The sequence below is a fragment of the Seriola dumerili genome, unplaced genomic scaffold, assembly GCF_002260705.1.
Source record: "Seriola dumerili isolate Sdu_G_001 unplaced genomic scaffold, Sdu_1.0 BDQW01000449.1, whole genome shotgun sequence".
Lineage (NCBI taxonomy): Eukaryota > Metazoa > Chordata > Actinopteri > Carangiformes > Carangidae > Seriola > Seriola dumerili.
Genome location: NW_019174704.1, coordinates 7,119,338 through 7,131,389, shown reverse-complemented (window position 1 = coordinate 7,131,389; position 12,052 = coordinate 7,119,338). Strand labels below are relative to the sequence as shown.

Sequence of the window (12,052 nt, the reverse complement as noted above, 5' to 3'; positions counted from 1 at the left end):
ACCCCCTGCTTGCAGTCTTTATGCTAAGCTAAGGTAATTGCCCCTGCTTTCAGCACCACACTTAATGCACAGAACGGACTGTTCACACCAGCATGTGAAACCGCTACATTTTGCACTGAAACCCCAGTCTTGTAAGCATATTTCCCAGATGAAACCAAAATAGCATTTCAGCTTAAGTTTAATCACTTGTTTGTCTTATTACCAAAGTCAAAATGAACTTTCATTCTTCAGTAATCATGTTTTAGGTAATGTCCTACCTGTGCATAACCTCAAATAATTTTTGAGATGCAACTTTATCCACATGGTACACAGACCTTTTTGGTGAAACAAAACATTTCACATATTATTTTCACAATAACGTGAATAGTTTGGCTACAGCCCCTTTAAAAAAGCTTTTTTTTCCTGATAATAAATGATCAAGTTGCCCCCCCCCTCCGAGGTTAGCTGCCCTTGAATTGCCCCTCTCAAAACATCCTTGAATCAACCCTGACTTCATCTGAAAAAAAAAACCGCAGGTTAGGAGGAGGTGTCTTGTCCTCCTCCGTGTCTCTGCCGCACCTGCGCCCTGCCTCCCTGCGCTTCACCGGCCTGTTTCCTTATCGTCATCGCTGATGCCTCCCTGCGGTGTCACACTCCTTTAACGCCGACCGACGGTTGCTCTTTACCGGCCGCTAAAACTACACCAAAGTGCTGTACTTCCAAGAGGACTTTTCCCTCTAAAAATGTGGACTACCGAGCGATAAATCAAATAGCGAAGCGCCACCTCTGCCGCGGGGAAATGCAGGACGACAGCGGCAAAGCAGCACCCGGGAGCCCCACTGTAGCCAGTACAAACACATCGCAGGTATGAGCGGAGGTTTTGGGCTCTTTAACCGCTGAAACCACAACAGACATATCTCTGTGTGGGTTTAGGAATTAGGTTAGTCTCTCTAACCAACGTGGAAGCCGTTTACGGGCGATTTAATTTCTCCTACCGGGGAAAGAAAGTTAAATGGAAAGATAAAACTTGTTGGGGTGAAGCAGTCTAACCTGTCCGTCCACATTGCTCTGAGCTCCCAGGTTTGTCTTCAGCCGCACCAGAGCAGACGCACTGTGGACAGCAGAGCCCGAGTCACTCAACAGATGTGTTTGTCCAAACTTTTCTCAAGGTTTTACACCACAGAAACAGACATCACAGAAAGTGATGATGTTGTCATTTGAAGTGTAGGTTTGTGCCATATAGTTATGCGATGCCTTATTTATGTAATATATGGTGCAAACATAAAAAGTCTTGAGTAAATGTAAGTTTGTTTGTTTGTTTGTTTGTTTTAGATTTTTAAGAATAATTAGTTGATTAATGGATTTGTGAAATGATAGAGAAGTATTAGTTAACTACTTTTATAATTGATTAATAGCTTTATACTTCATAACTGAGTAATTTTTCAAACATAAATAGCAACATTACTAGCCCCTGCTATGTCTAAGCTCATAAGTTAGTAGAGATGTACTGCCTCTTGTGTTATACATTTCTAAATGATGATGGAGATGATGAAGCTGATGATTAAACACTCTTATTTTAGGACAGCCTTTAATGCCATTCATTGAGTCTTATTCAGCCCTCTTCTTTTGGTTTACTTCAGGCACTGCAATTGGTTGTACACACTCCTCTGTTACTTCTCTTGTCAAAAGAGTTACATTGTGCAGTACCTCAACTTCCTAGTTCCTACATCAATGTCTCTATGCCTGTTAACATATTAACATATGTTTCCCTTGTGTAAATGAAACCTGGTGTAAGAAATCTCAGAGACATTATATTTTGGATGGCTTAAAACTTCAACATAAATTTGATGAATGTATGCTAATTGTATTTGCGTCACTGATAGATTATTAACGTTTAAACATATAACAATGACAGTAACAGCACATAAAGCAGAAGCTGTTATCTTAATCAGACTTCCTCCCTGTAACCTGACATGAGAAAACAGTTCCTCTCTTGTTTAGAGATGGATTGCCTGCAGGAGAGAAGAAAGAATGAATAGTCCAGTTGATAGTTTTGAACATCTCATGAGTTAGATCAATCGACAGGGTAGATCTCACACAAAGCTTGTTTTACAGTTGAAATAAAAGATCACCTACAGCACATCTGAGCTGTAACTAGATCGTATCATTTTTGCAGTACGTAGAAACATTTTAGACAACCTTATCATGAAAAAACAAAGAAAACTATCAATTACAGATTTGCACTGATATCTGTATTACTGAATATTGCCTCTCTGATTTCACTGCGTTAACAATGTCCTTTTTTTTTCTAGAATTCAGGACATTTGAACGGATATACCGTTTCTCAAAATGGCCACAACCCGACAGCTACACCTGTGCTGCAGTCACAGTTTGAATCCAGACCTCCAAGTCCTGCACCCACTCCAACCCCAGCTGTCCCGAGGGAGCAGTGGGGAGGGAAGTATGAGTTCCTGCTCTCCTGTATTGGATACTGTGTGGGACTGGGGAACGTGTGGCGGTTCCCCTATCTTTGTTACCGCAATGGAGGAGGTGAGCAGTTTATGAGCATGTCCGTTTCCCTGTCAAGTATCGAATGCTTTAAATGCCAGGTGGTATGTCTGTAATAATTTGTCACACTCATTTGGGCAAGAGACGCTCTGTGCCCTGCCCTTGGGTGTGTGCTGTCCTGCTAATCGTGCTGGCTTGATTTGCACACTCAGCCCAGAGCTCTCCATGGTAGCCTTGGTACTTGGAGCTAGAACACAAAGCATTTACTAATCCTATAAGTAGAGACAGTGTTTTCTTCCTTGATTACACACCAGACATGTGGTCTGCCTGTTTAACCCAGCCTGAAATACTGTGCGTCTTCATCTGAAATCAAACATGTTGGAGCAGTAAAGCAGAATAATGTCTGTGAAGCTGCCACCTACAGTAGACAGACGCTAACCTGCCTCCACAGGCTGTCTGCTTCAAGCTGAACAAACCAAATCAATACTTTGGATGTCTCTCCCAGCACCACCCTTTCCTCACACTGACCTATTTCTAATATTCACAGGCGTGTTTCTCATCCCCTACTTCATTATGCTCTTTGTTACGGGTGTTCCACTGTTTCTCATGGAGCTGAGTTTAGGCCAGTATGGAGCGGCTGGCCCCATCACTGTGTGGAAATGCTGCCCTCTACTCAAAGGTAATGAGCCGTTCTCTCAGGCTTCTTAGCCCAGTAACTACACACTCACATACATTGTGAGCCAGTGTCACAATCTTGGAAACTTTTAGAGATGATCATGGCAGTGTGGTAATTTATCGTTAGTTTATACTCAATCACAGCTATACTCTGATCACAGCACTGTCTTAATTCTCTAGGAATCTTGAGCATCCAGTCTGAACCGCACTGTAATGATTTGCATGAACGGATCTCAAAATGGCGGTATTACCAGTCAATCCAGACTAATAGTCCAGGAAAATAACTTGCTGACTCACATCAGATTGCCACCTCATCACTGTCTGTGCGTCATGAGGCCAATCCTAAACAACTCAGCTGCTAAATATAAACATCAGAGAAAGAGACCTGCAGGAACTTTCTTCAAGCCCAAAAATAGTTAGTTTTGTATTTTAAATTTAAAATGATCAGCAACCTGGCACGTTGAATTAAGAGAGAGGCTTCCAAGTGTGACAAAAGAAAATTAATAAGGTCTGCAATATCCAATGTCTTGAATGCTGTAATTTAGACGATACACTCCGAGGTATATTTAAGGATTGTTTCTGCAAGTAGAACAAGGGGGTTCATAGCTACATCTACATTAAATCAATCCAACTTATATACAATGCCCGACACAATAGTTTGTTTTTCTGAGATACTCAAGGCCTTTCTTTTGTAATTTCTTGCAGGTATTGGCATTGGGATGCTCTGTGTGTCCACGCTGGTGTGTCTCTACTATAACGTCATCATAGCGTGGACGTTTTACTACCTGGGCAGCTCCTTCCAGAGCCCTCTGCCCTGGTCCTGTGATGCTATAGCTAATGCAGGTATCTGTAACAGCACTGGGAATAGCTCCACTGGTAAAACCCTCAGCCCCACAGAAATCTTCTGGAAGTAAGTGTTTTTTTTTGGTTTGTTTTTTTTTTTTTTTTTACACAATCACTCACCACCTCTCATATTTGAAGAAATCAAACCTGCTTTGCCAATGTATACAGGCTGTTTTATTACCTTGGGCTTCTTTAGACTCTGGCAGTAAACTCAAACCTTGTGTAAATACATTTTGCGACTTTTTTCAACAAGCACCGGTATTGTTTACAGTTACTGGACTAAAACTGTCACCTTTTCAGATAACACGACCAGGAACCTTATGGCCACACCTTACTGTTGATTCCTGTAAATATGATGTATTATCCTGTATAACACCTGCACAATACATAAGACTTTAAACTTGCAAATATCAACCATTATGATGTTTTATAACAGCAGTTGTAAGGCATGATGGTTATAATACTTAATAAGTAAAGTATCACGGTTATTCCTCAGTTCTCAGAATAAATCTTGCATGAAAGGTTGTATGGTGCTGTGAACATGGTGAAAGAGTTGTCATGGTCAGCCATAGTGCCATGATGACAGCTTACTGTCTGCTTCGAGTGAAAGTAGGGGTTTATTTATGTACAGCAAACAAACCAAAAGGTACGGTCTAAGGCCAGATATAACTGACTGTTTGTTGACCCTATTACCAGAGCCTACTTTCAAAAAAGGGCATGGTGGACTTTTAGAGGAGAAGAAATACAAAGAGATTAAAAAAAAAAGAGAAAAAACCATTTTGGGAAGAACATTCCTACTGAAAATATTGGGACTTCAGGACCAACACAGATTAATGCTTATAATGGCATAAATACCAAGCTTCATGTCTAGATGATAAAGTGTTAGTAATTTAGAGAAAAAACATGAACAAAAGAAAATGGTGTAACTGCTAATCCAAAACACCACACTGTGGCTGTCACTACACCGTTGCCTTAAAGCAGAAAGTGAGCTGTGGTACGATGTTAGGGCATGTGACAACCACACTCTTTAACTGTTATGATTACAGAGAGCACGATGTTCATTTGACTTTACAGCCTAAAAATGGATAAAGCTATTAGCATTGGCCATTTTTTATATTGTGAAGTATTATAATCATATGTGTAATGCCCTATGATTGGTAATACATTGTATATTACATTATACCTTGTATTATAATTATACATTATGAAGGCTTTTAGCAGCTCTGATTATCCTTGTGTCACAGCACATGATGTGTGAATATTTATAGATAAGGATAAAATAAGAAAATATTACTTAGATTATCCTCCTTCTTCTTTAGTGCTATTCTCTCAGAGCACTTATAGCACTGGACTACAATATTGCCCATGATTTTTAGTGCTGGTAAACATTGAAGAAACTTATTTGAACTCAACAGTATGAATAATGGCCTCCTTCCTCAGACAAATGTCTTCATAGTCACTTATTAATCCAGCCTAACAACTGCACTTTGTTTATTTTGTGTCAGTGAATGTGTATTAAGTATGGCAATAGGTGTGGTAATAGGTGTGCTGTAATATATGTTTGTATTTGACTTGTGTTTTCTTGCAGTGAGCGAGTGCTGGGGGTAGTAAACAGTGAGGGCCTTCATGACCCGGGCCGTGTCCGGTGGCCCCTGGCCCTGTGCCTCCTGGCCTCCTGGATCATCATATTCCTGTGTATGCTCAAGGGCATCCGCAGCTCTGGCAAGGTGAATCAACACAATGTTGTTATTGTCAACTCACATACACACACATACAATCCTGCCCTTTGCTGCCATAACTTGCCGGCCTAAAACTTGTCTATGTTGTCTGGGTCTTCAGGTGGTTTATGTCACAGCCACCTTCCCATATTTTGTGCTCATCGTTCTGATCATCAGAGGTGCTACACTGGAGGGCTCTCTTCAAGGTGTTGCTTTCTACCTCACACCAGACTGGAACCGATTAGCTAATGCACAGGTACTTCTTGATGGTAGAGTAGCACATATGAGGTTGAGGAGTGTGTGAACTCAATGCTTTGTTGCTGCTATATAAATATATATAAATAACAGCAGATATTGTCATTGTTTAAAGCATATTTCTGTCTGAACATTGCAGGTGTGGAATGACGCAGCCTCACAGATTTTCTACTCCTTAGGCATTGGAGTTGGAGGGTTGCTTTCTATGGCCTCTTACAATAAGTTTGACAACAACGTGATCAGGTGAGTTTGGGGAACTGTGCTCCAACATTTGCTCTCTTGCTGCAGTCATGATAGCTTCAGTCTCTTAATCATGGCTCTTTTGATTTCAGGGACACTCTGATTATCACAACAGGAAACTGCAGCACCAGCTTCTTTTCAGGATTTGCTATATTCTCAATCCTGGGTCACATGGCATGGAGGAAGGGAGTGCCTGTTGGAGAGGTGGCAGATACAGGTAGTTACTTTGACCGATTAATACAATAAAAGTCTCACTTGCGTGTAGTTGTCATTTCATTTCATTTGTGTATTATGGCTTATGTGTGTATTTTTGTGTACTTCTTTATAAAAATATTCACATCTGAATTTATTCTAGTCTTTCTTACTGACTACTACTACTACCAAACTTTAAACTTGCATGTTATACTAAATGACCTACATGTATTTCTTTTTTTTTTTTTTGCTTCAGGTCCTGGTTTGGCCTTTGTTGCTTACCCAGAAGCCCTTGCTCTACTGCCAGGCTCAGTGTTCTGGTCCATCCTGTTCTTCCTCATGCTCTTTATGCTGGGGATTGATACACTGGTAAGGCTGCAGACTTTATCAACTGTATGTTTGATACTGGCAAAAATACAATCCACCTCAGCATTGTACAGTATATCTTCTGCTCTGCTGCCTCACAGTTTGGCAACATGGAGGGCATCACCACTGCTGTGCTGGACGAGTTTCCACAGCTCAGACAAAACACGCTGCACAAGTCCTTGTTCCTGGGCACGCTGTGTCTTTGCTTCTACCTTTTGGGTCTCTTGTTAGTGACTGATGTGAGTGTGTTTTTGATGAACTGTAGTAAGTGAAAAAGTGTAGCAAATGCATCTTCTCTGTGATCAGACTCACATTTCCCATGCTGTCTATGTCTTCATAGGGAGGGATTTACTGGTTCACTCTCATTGACTCCTTCAGCACTAGTTTCGGCCTCATCATCATCACCCTCTTCATGTGCATTGGCATCTCCTTCTTCTATGGTAGCCCATCTCTAACACAACATCACTCCTCTATATGAGTCTGAGTCATCCAGGACACATGATGTTTAGCACGTTGTAAAAGAGGAGAAACTTGACTTGCTGTGTTGTGAAGGCTACAGAGCAAATCCAGTTTCTATTTTAAAACTGCACTGACATCAAGCAGTTTTTTAGCTGCTGTATATCACATCATGTCTCCATTATGTTCTTAATGATAAATTGAACACATTTTCTGTTATGTTATCCTGTCCCAGTATCTTTTCCAGGGTTCCTAAAATGCATCTCTTAATGAACCTTTCTTATTAGGGGTCAACCAGTTTTGTCAAGACATTATTGATATGATCCGCCACTGCCCTCCCTGGTGCAGCAAAGTTCTGCTCTACTTCAAAGCGTGTTGGGTTTTCTTCACTCCGTTTCTTCTGCTGGTGAGTAGACATGGTAGTTTTGACATCTGTTACTGGTAGATGCAGCTACAATCTGACATCAGCATCGGTCATCTGTTATTAGTATTATGTGAACTAACTGGCCTATCGTGTTAGTTGGTCTTTTCTAAAGTCTAAATGCACTGACATTTATAGGTTTTATGGTGGTGAAGTAAGGCACTGGTGGACGCTGTTGGCCATTAGAGCCATTTAAAAAGTGAAAAAAATGGGTTTGTCTTCTCTTATAGCACCTTACACAGAAGCAATGAAAATCTTTACTTTGTTGCTACAATGAAAGAGTAGGACAGCATATTTTGTCAAGTGTAGATTTTAATATGGTCCGACAGTTTGGTTCATCTGTTGTTGTGGCTGAAATTCCTTAAGGGGTCACTGGTTAATGGCAAATTCCCTCCTTTTGGTTCTTAGCAATTCTCACACTTATTTGATCCATTATGTTACTGATTCTTTTAATATTTCAAACTGCCTCACATCACATGATGTGAGTACTGGATACAAATCAGTACAGCCTCTACAAAGCATCGCAAAAAAACTACTGAGCTTGTTTGCTTAGGAGGGGATAAGGAACATTACTTTTGAGATTAATTTATCAATAATTTATTATGTTAGGTTAGAAACAAAATATACATTTCTTATTAAGATTATTTTGACAAATTAAGAATTATCACTATTACTAAGTACATAATGTCCAGCTATGACCTTCTCTACCAGCACTGTTAACTAAAGCACATATCATATACACTACAAATAATATTATGCATATATTGCACAATCCATGTTACATCACTCCCTCTCTTATTTCTGCCACTCTTCTCTGTATGTTGCCTGAAGCAGAATTACCATCTACAATAAGGTCGATGGTGTGTTTATTGTCATGTATTGTTGTACTTTCAAAGGGTAATTTGATGAGGGGTGAGACATTGAGCTGTCCCAGAGAGTTAAAAATACCCCTGTAAATGACTGAATAGTTTATCAGAAACGGAAGGAGACGAAAGTATGATCAATCAAATTACCAACTGTTACAGAAAGGTCAAAGAAACTAAAATAACATCATTCATTTGAAATGTAGCCTACTGTGCTGAAAAACATTTTCACAACAGCAGTGAATAATTCAAGAGGAGAAACTGACATTCAATCTGAGTTCCCCCTGCAGCATTTCTCTGCTGGCCTTCTCAGTCTTTCTCTTTCTGTTGCCACTGTGGCTTTTTGTGAAGATGAAACATCTGTTCACTCTTCGCCTCTCCTCTTGCTGCTGTAGTTCATCCTGACGTACATCTTCATTGAGATGTACAACACATCACTCCACTACGGGTCCTATGTGTACCCACGGTGGGGTAAAGCGCTGGGCGTGTGCATGGGTGCGACCTGCTGTCTGCAGATTCTCATCTGGGCCATTGTGGCCATCTGCAAGGAAACTGGAACACTGAAAGACGTCAGTATCACCACTTTGTCATTCTGTCACTGTGAGGTCTGGTTACACCTCTGCCGCCGTCACACTAAATAGTATAGCTCCAACTGACTGTCACTGCTGCGCCTGTTTAAATATCTGTTGGAAGCTTTATGACTGTCTCTCGCTTCTTTTTCGCAGCGCTTTCAGAAAGCGATTCGACCTCTGAATTCCTGGAGAGTGAACAATTTGAACAGCATGGGGAGAGTACAGGAGCGCGTGGAGCCGGAGAGAGTGGAGGCTCCGTTCACTGTCACGCTCACAGACATGGACTTCACTGCAATGACGTGGGAGGCGGGAAGCCAGGCGTGACAGCATGGAGAGCAGTGATGAACGCACAGTGATATGTTGTCAAGAGAAAGAGGAATTTATCATTATGTCATTTGCCCCAGCTAGGCTCTGGTGGCCGTGTCTGTGTGTCCTGCAGGGCAGTGTGGATGAATTGCTTTATTTATACTATTATGTATGATTGAATAGTATTTTTTAACTTTTTTTTACATTATGTAGAATATAAGGAAAGTTTGGATTATCCTCGTCTTACTTTTGGATGAGCGTAATTCTGATAATAATTACTGTCATAGTAGTGCAGAACAATGAATTTTCCTCTTCCAGCAGTCAACAGCGGCTGGGGCACTACATTTTGTTTATGTCTTGACTCTTAACTGTTACCCACCACACCATTGACCTGGAGAGGTGACCACGATTCATCAGCCCACCAGTGTAAAAGGTGCTGATGACACAGCCTCACAGAGTCAGGAATACTTTTAATTCATTTTACTTTTTAACATGAACGTTTGCAGGAAAAAAATAATTATTGCGAGAATAAATAAATACATGTAAAAATAGCTTGCCAAATGAACTATTTTTCAAGGTACTGTCCATGTCTAAGATTTCTTGTGTGACTGTCTACATGTCAAATGAACAGTTCCTGCAGATATCTGCAAAAAATGTAGCAATCAATTCACTCCTTTGTTGCTCACACTGAATTGGTAATGTCACATTTACAACTACATCCCACATTAATGTCGTAGACAAGCTTTAACGTGGGATGTATATGTCTCTGGCTAACATTTGTTGTTTTTAGAAAAAAAATAGATAGGAATCAGTGGGTATCTACACACAGGTAGGTTTCTAGTTTTGTATGTTTACTGGAACTTTGCTTTTCCAGTCCTTCAATGTCAAGTTTCCACCCTGCTATTTAATTGCAGAAATCCCTCCTTAAGTCATTATATATCATTGGTTAAATGTAAGGTCTTATCAGTTAAAGGTATTGTCCGCTTGAGGACATGATTATTATCAAATCAATCTTCCTAGCATTTCTCGTTACTCTGATTTGAGGGCCTGCTTAAAGAAAACATCAAAATCGGTGTGATAAGATATTAGTTATTGGTGAATTGGCCACACTGCTTAATTTGTGACACTAAGATCAATACATTTTTTAAAAGACCCTTTGTAAGTTAAGCTCAATGGTGTTAAACCTGGGACATAAAAGAATTACAAATATTTCTCCCACAGATGAGACAGTTCACCTGGACACACTGGTCACTGATTAATGTGTTGTTAATTTCTTGAAGCGGCTGACTGAGATAGACTGTCCCAGATTAATAACATTTGTTAATAATACTAGTTGCACTTCTCTCACAGAGGCCTGAAGTTTTGATACTGTCATCTATTCCCAAAGATTTAATTTGGAGTAACTGATAAAAATTCCCCATCGTTTTCAAGGGCATATGTGCTCACTCTTGAGTACATGTTGCAAATATGTAAATTTTCTACCAAATCTGCAGTGTTTGCATTATTAAATCCTTTCAGTCACATGAAACATTACATTTTGTGTTTTAATATTGAGGGGTGATCAAAGCATCTTTCAAGTAGGATCACTTTGAAACCATTGAGTAAAAACATTTTATTATCGTTTGTTTTAGGAGTGTATGTCATGTCATAAACCTCATCTTTTTTGCCTTTGTAAACCTTGTTGCCATTCTCTTATGTATTGCTGTGCATAATGATTAAATATTATCGATGTCTTAATGTCTTCACATTCATTGCTTTTGTTGTGATCATTATTATTATTTGCGATTACACTTATTGGTGATTTTTCTTTCAAAGATGTCTTTTGGAAAACAATTAAAACTGCGGTTGAGTATATACAGCCAAGCCATCAGTTTTATTTACAGTAACTACTTGTTTGGAGAGTTTCCTCTGGAAAATTAGTTTTGTAAAATGAACTTCTGTTGACCATAGTTGTCATTGATGTGGCAGTCAGCCTGTGAGCGGGCTCAGTGAGGTTAGACTCATCCAATACACACAAAAAATATGCCATTGCATTTTAAATAGTTTAATGGAGGCAACAGAAGGGTTGTTCTCTAAATATCTGACCATGACCCAAAGTTTCCTCAAGCTTTCTACTAATTTTAAATGACAGTACGTGAATCTTACCTCAGGAGGGCAATGGTTGCACATATAAAAGGGTGCTGGTTACGCATATTTAATCCATGATCACATACTAAAACGTATTAAAGAAACTTTTAGTGACCAAAGAGAATAGATTATAGCTTTTATAACTGTAGTGAAATGCGTGTTTCTCTGGTAGGTTAAAAGGTAAAGACGTCAGTGCATAGTAATTTGTGAAACAAGGTGAACAAAGTGAACATATGCACGATCTACATCACTGTAATAACTGTATAATTACATTACATTGGCTGAAATGATGAGTCGTCTACTTTTCTGCCAACTGTCCTGTGCAGCAGAGAAACCCTGAAATCCTTTGTGACTCGTCTGGATGGCGGGATACATGCAAATGAGCGGATGTTACGTATATATTTTCCCGCGTTTTCATCTCGTGGGTTTGGGTTAGTTCGATTTCGTTTGGTCACGTGATCCCTGGGAACGCACACTGCTCTCTGTTTATCATCACAGAGAGCCTGGGACACACACACAGCTATAAACTGC

General features: G+C 40.0%; 1 protein-coding gene across 1 annotated transcript; it reads left to right on the top strand.

The window, feature by feature from the left end:
- Nucleotides 1-601: 601 nt before the first annotated feature.
- LOC111234566 (sodium-dependent proline transporter-like) lies at nucleotides 602-11,116 on the top strand. The gene is made up of 14 exons (XM_022762715.1): nucleotides 602-844; nucleotides 2,292-2,529; nucleotides 3,035-3,166; nucleotides 3,868-4,072; nucleotides 5,594-5,732; nucleotides 5,845-5,979; nucleotides 6,118-6,221; nucleotides 6,311-6,435; nucleotides 6,667-6,779; nucleotides 6,878-7,015; nucleotides 7,117-7,216; nucleotides 7,520-7,638; nucleotides 8,912-9,085; nucleotides 9,242-11,116. Exons 1-14 carry the CDS (start codon nucleotides 779-781, stop codon nucleotides 9,410-9,412), a joined length of 1,959 nt encoding a protein of 652 aa, XP_022618436.1. The 5' UTR covers nucleotides 602-778; the 3' UTR covers nucleotides 9,413-11,116.
- The last annotated feature ends 936 nt before the right edge of the window (nucleotides 11,117-12,052 follow it).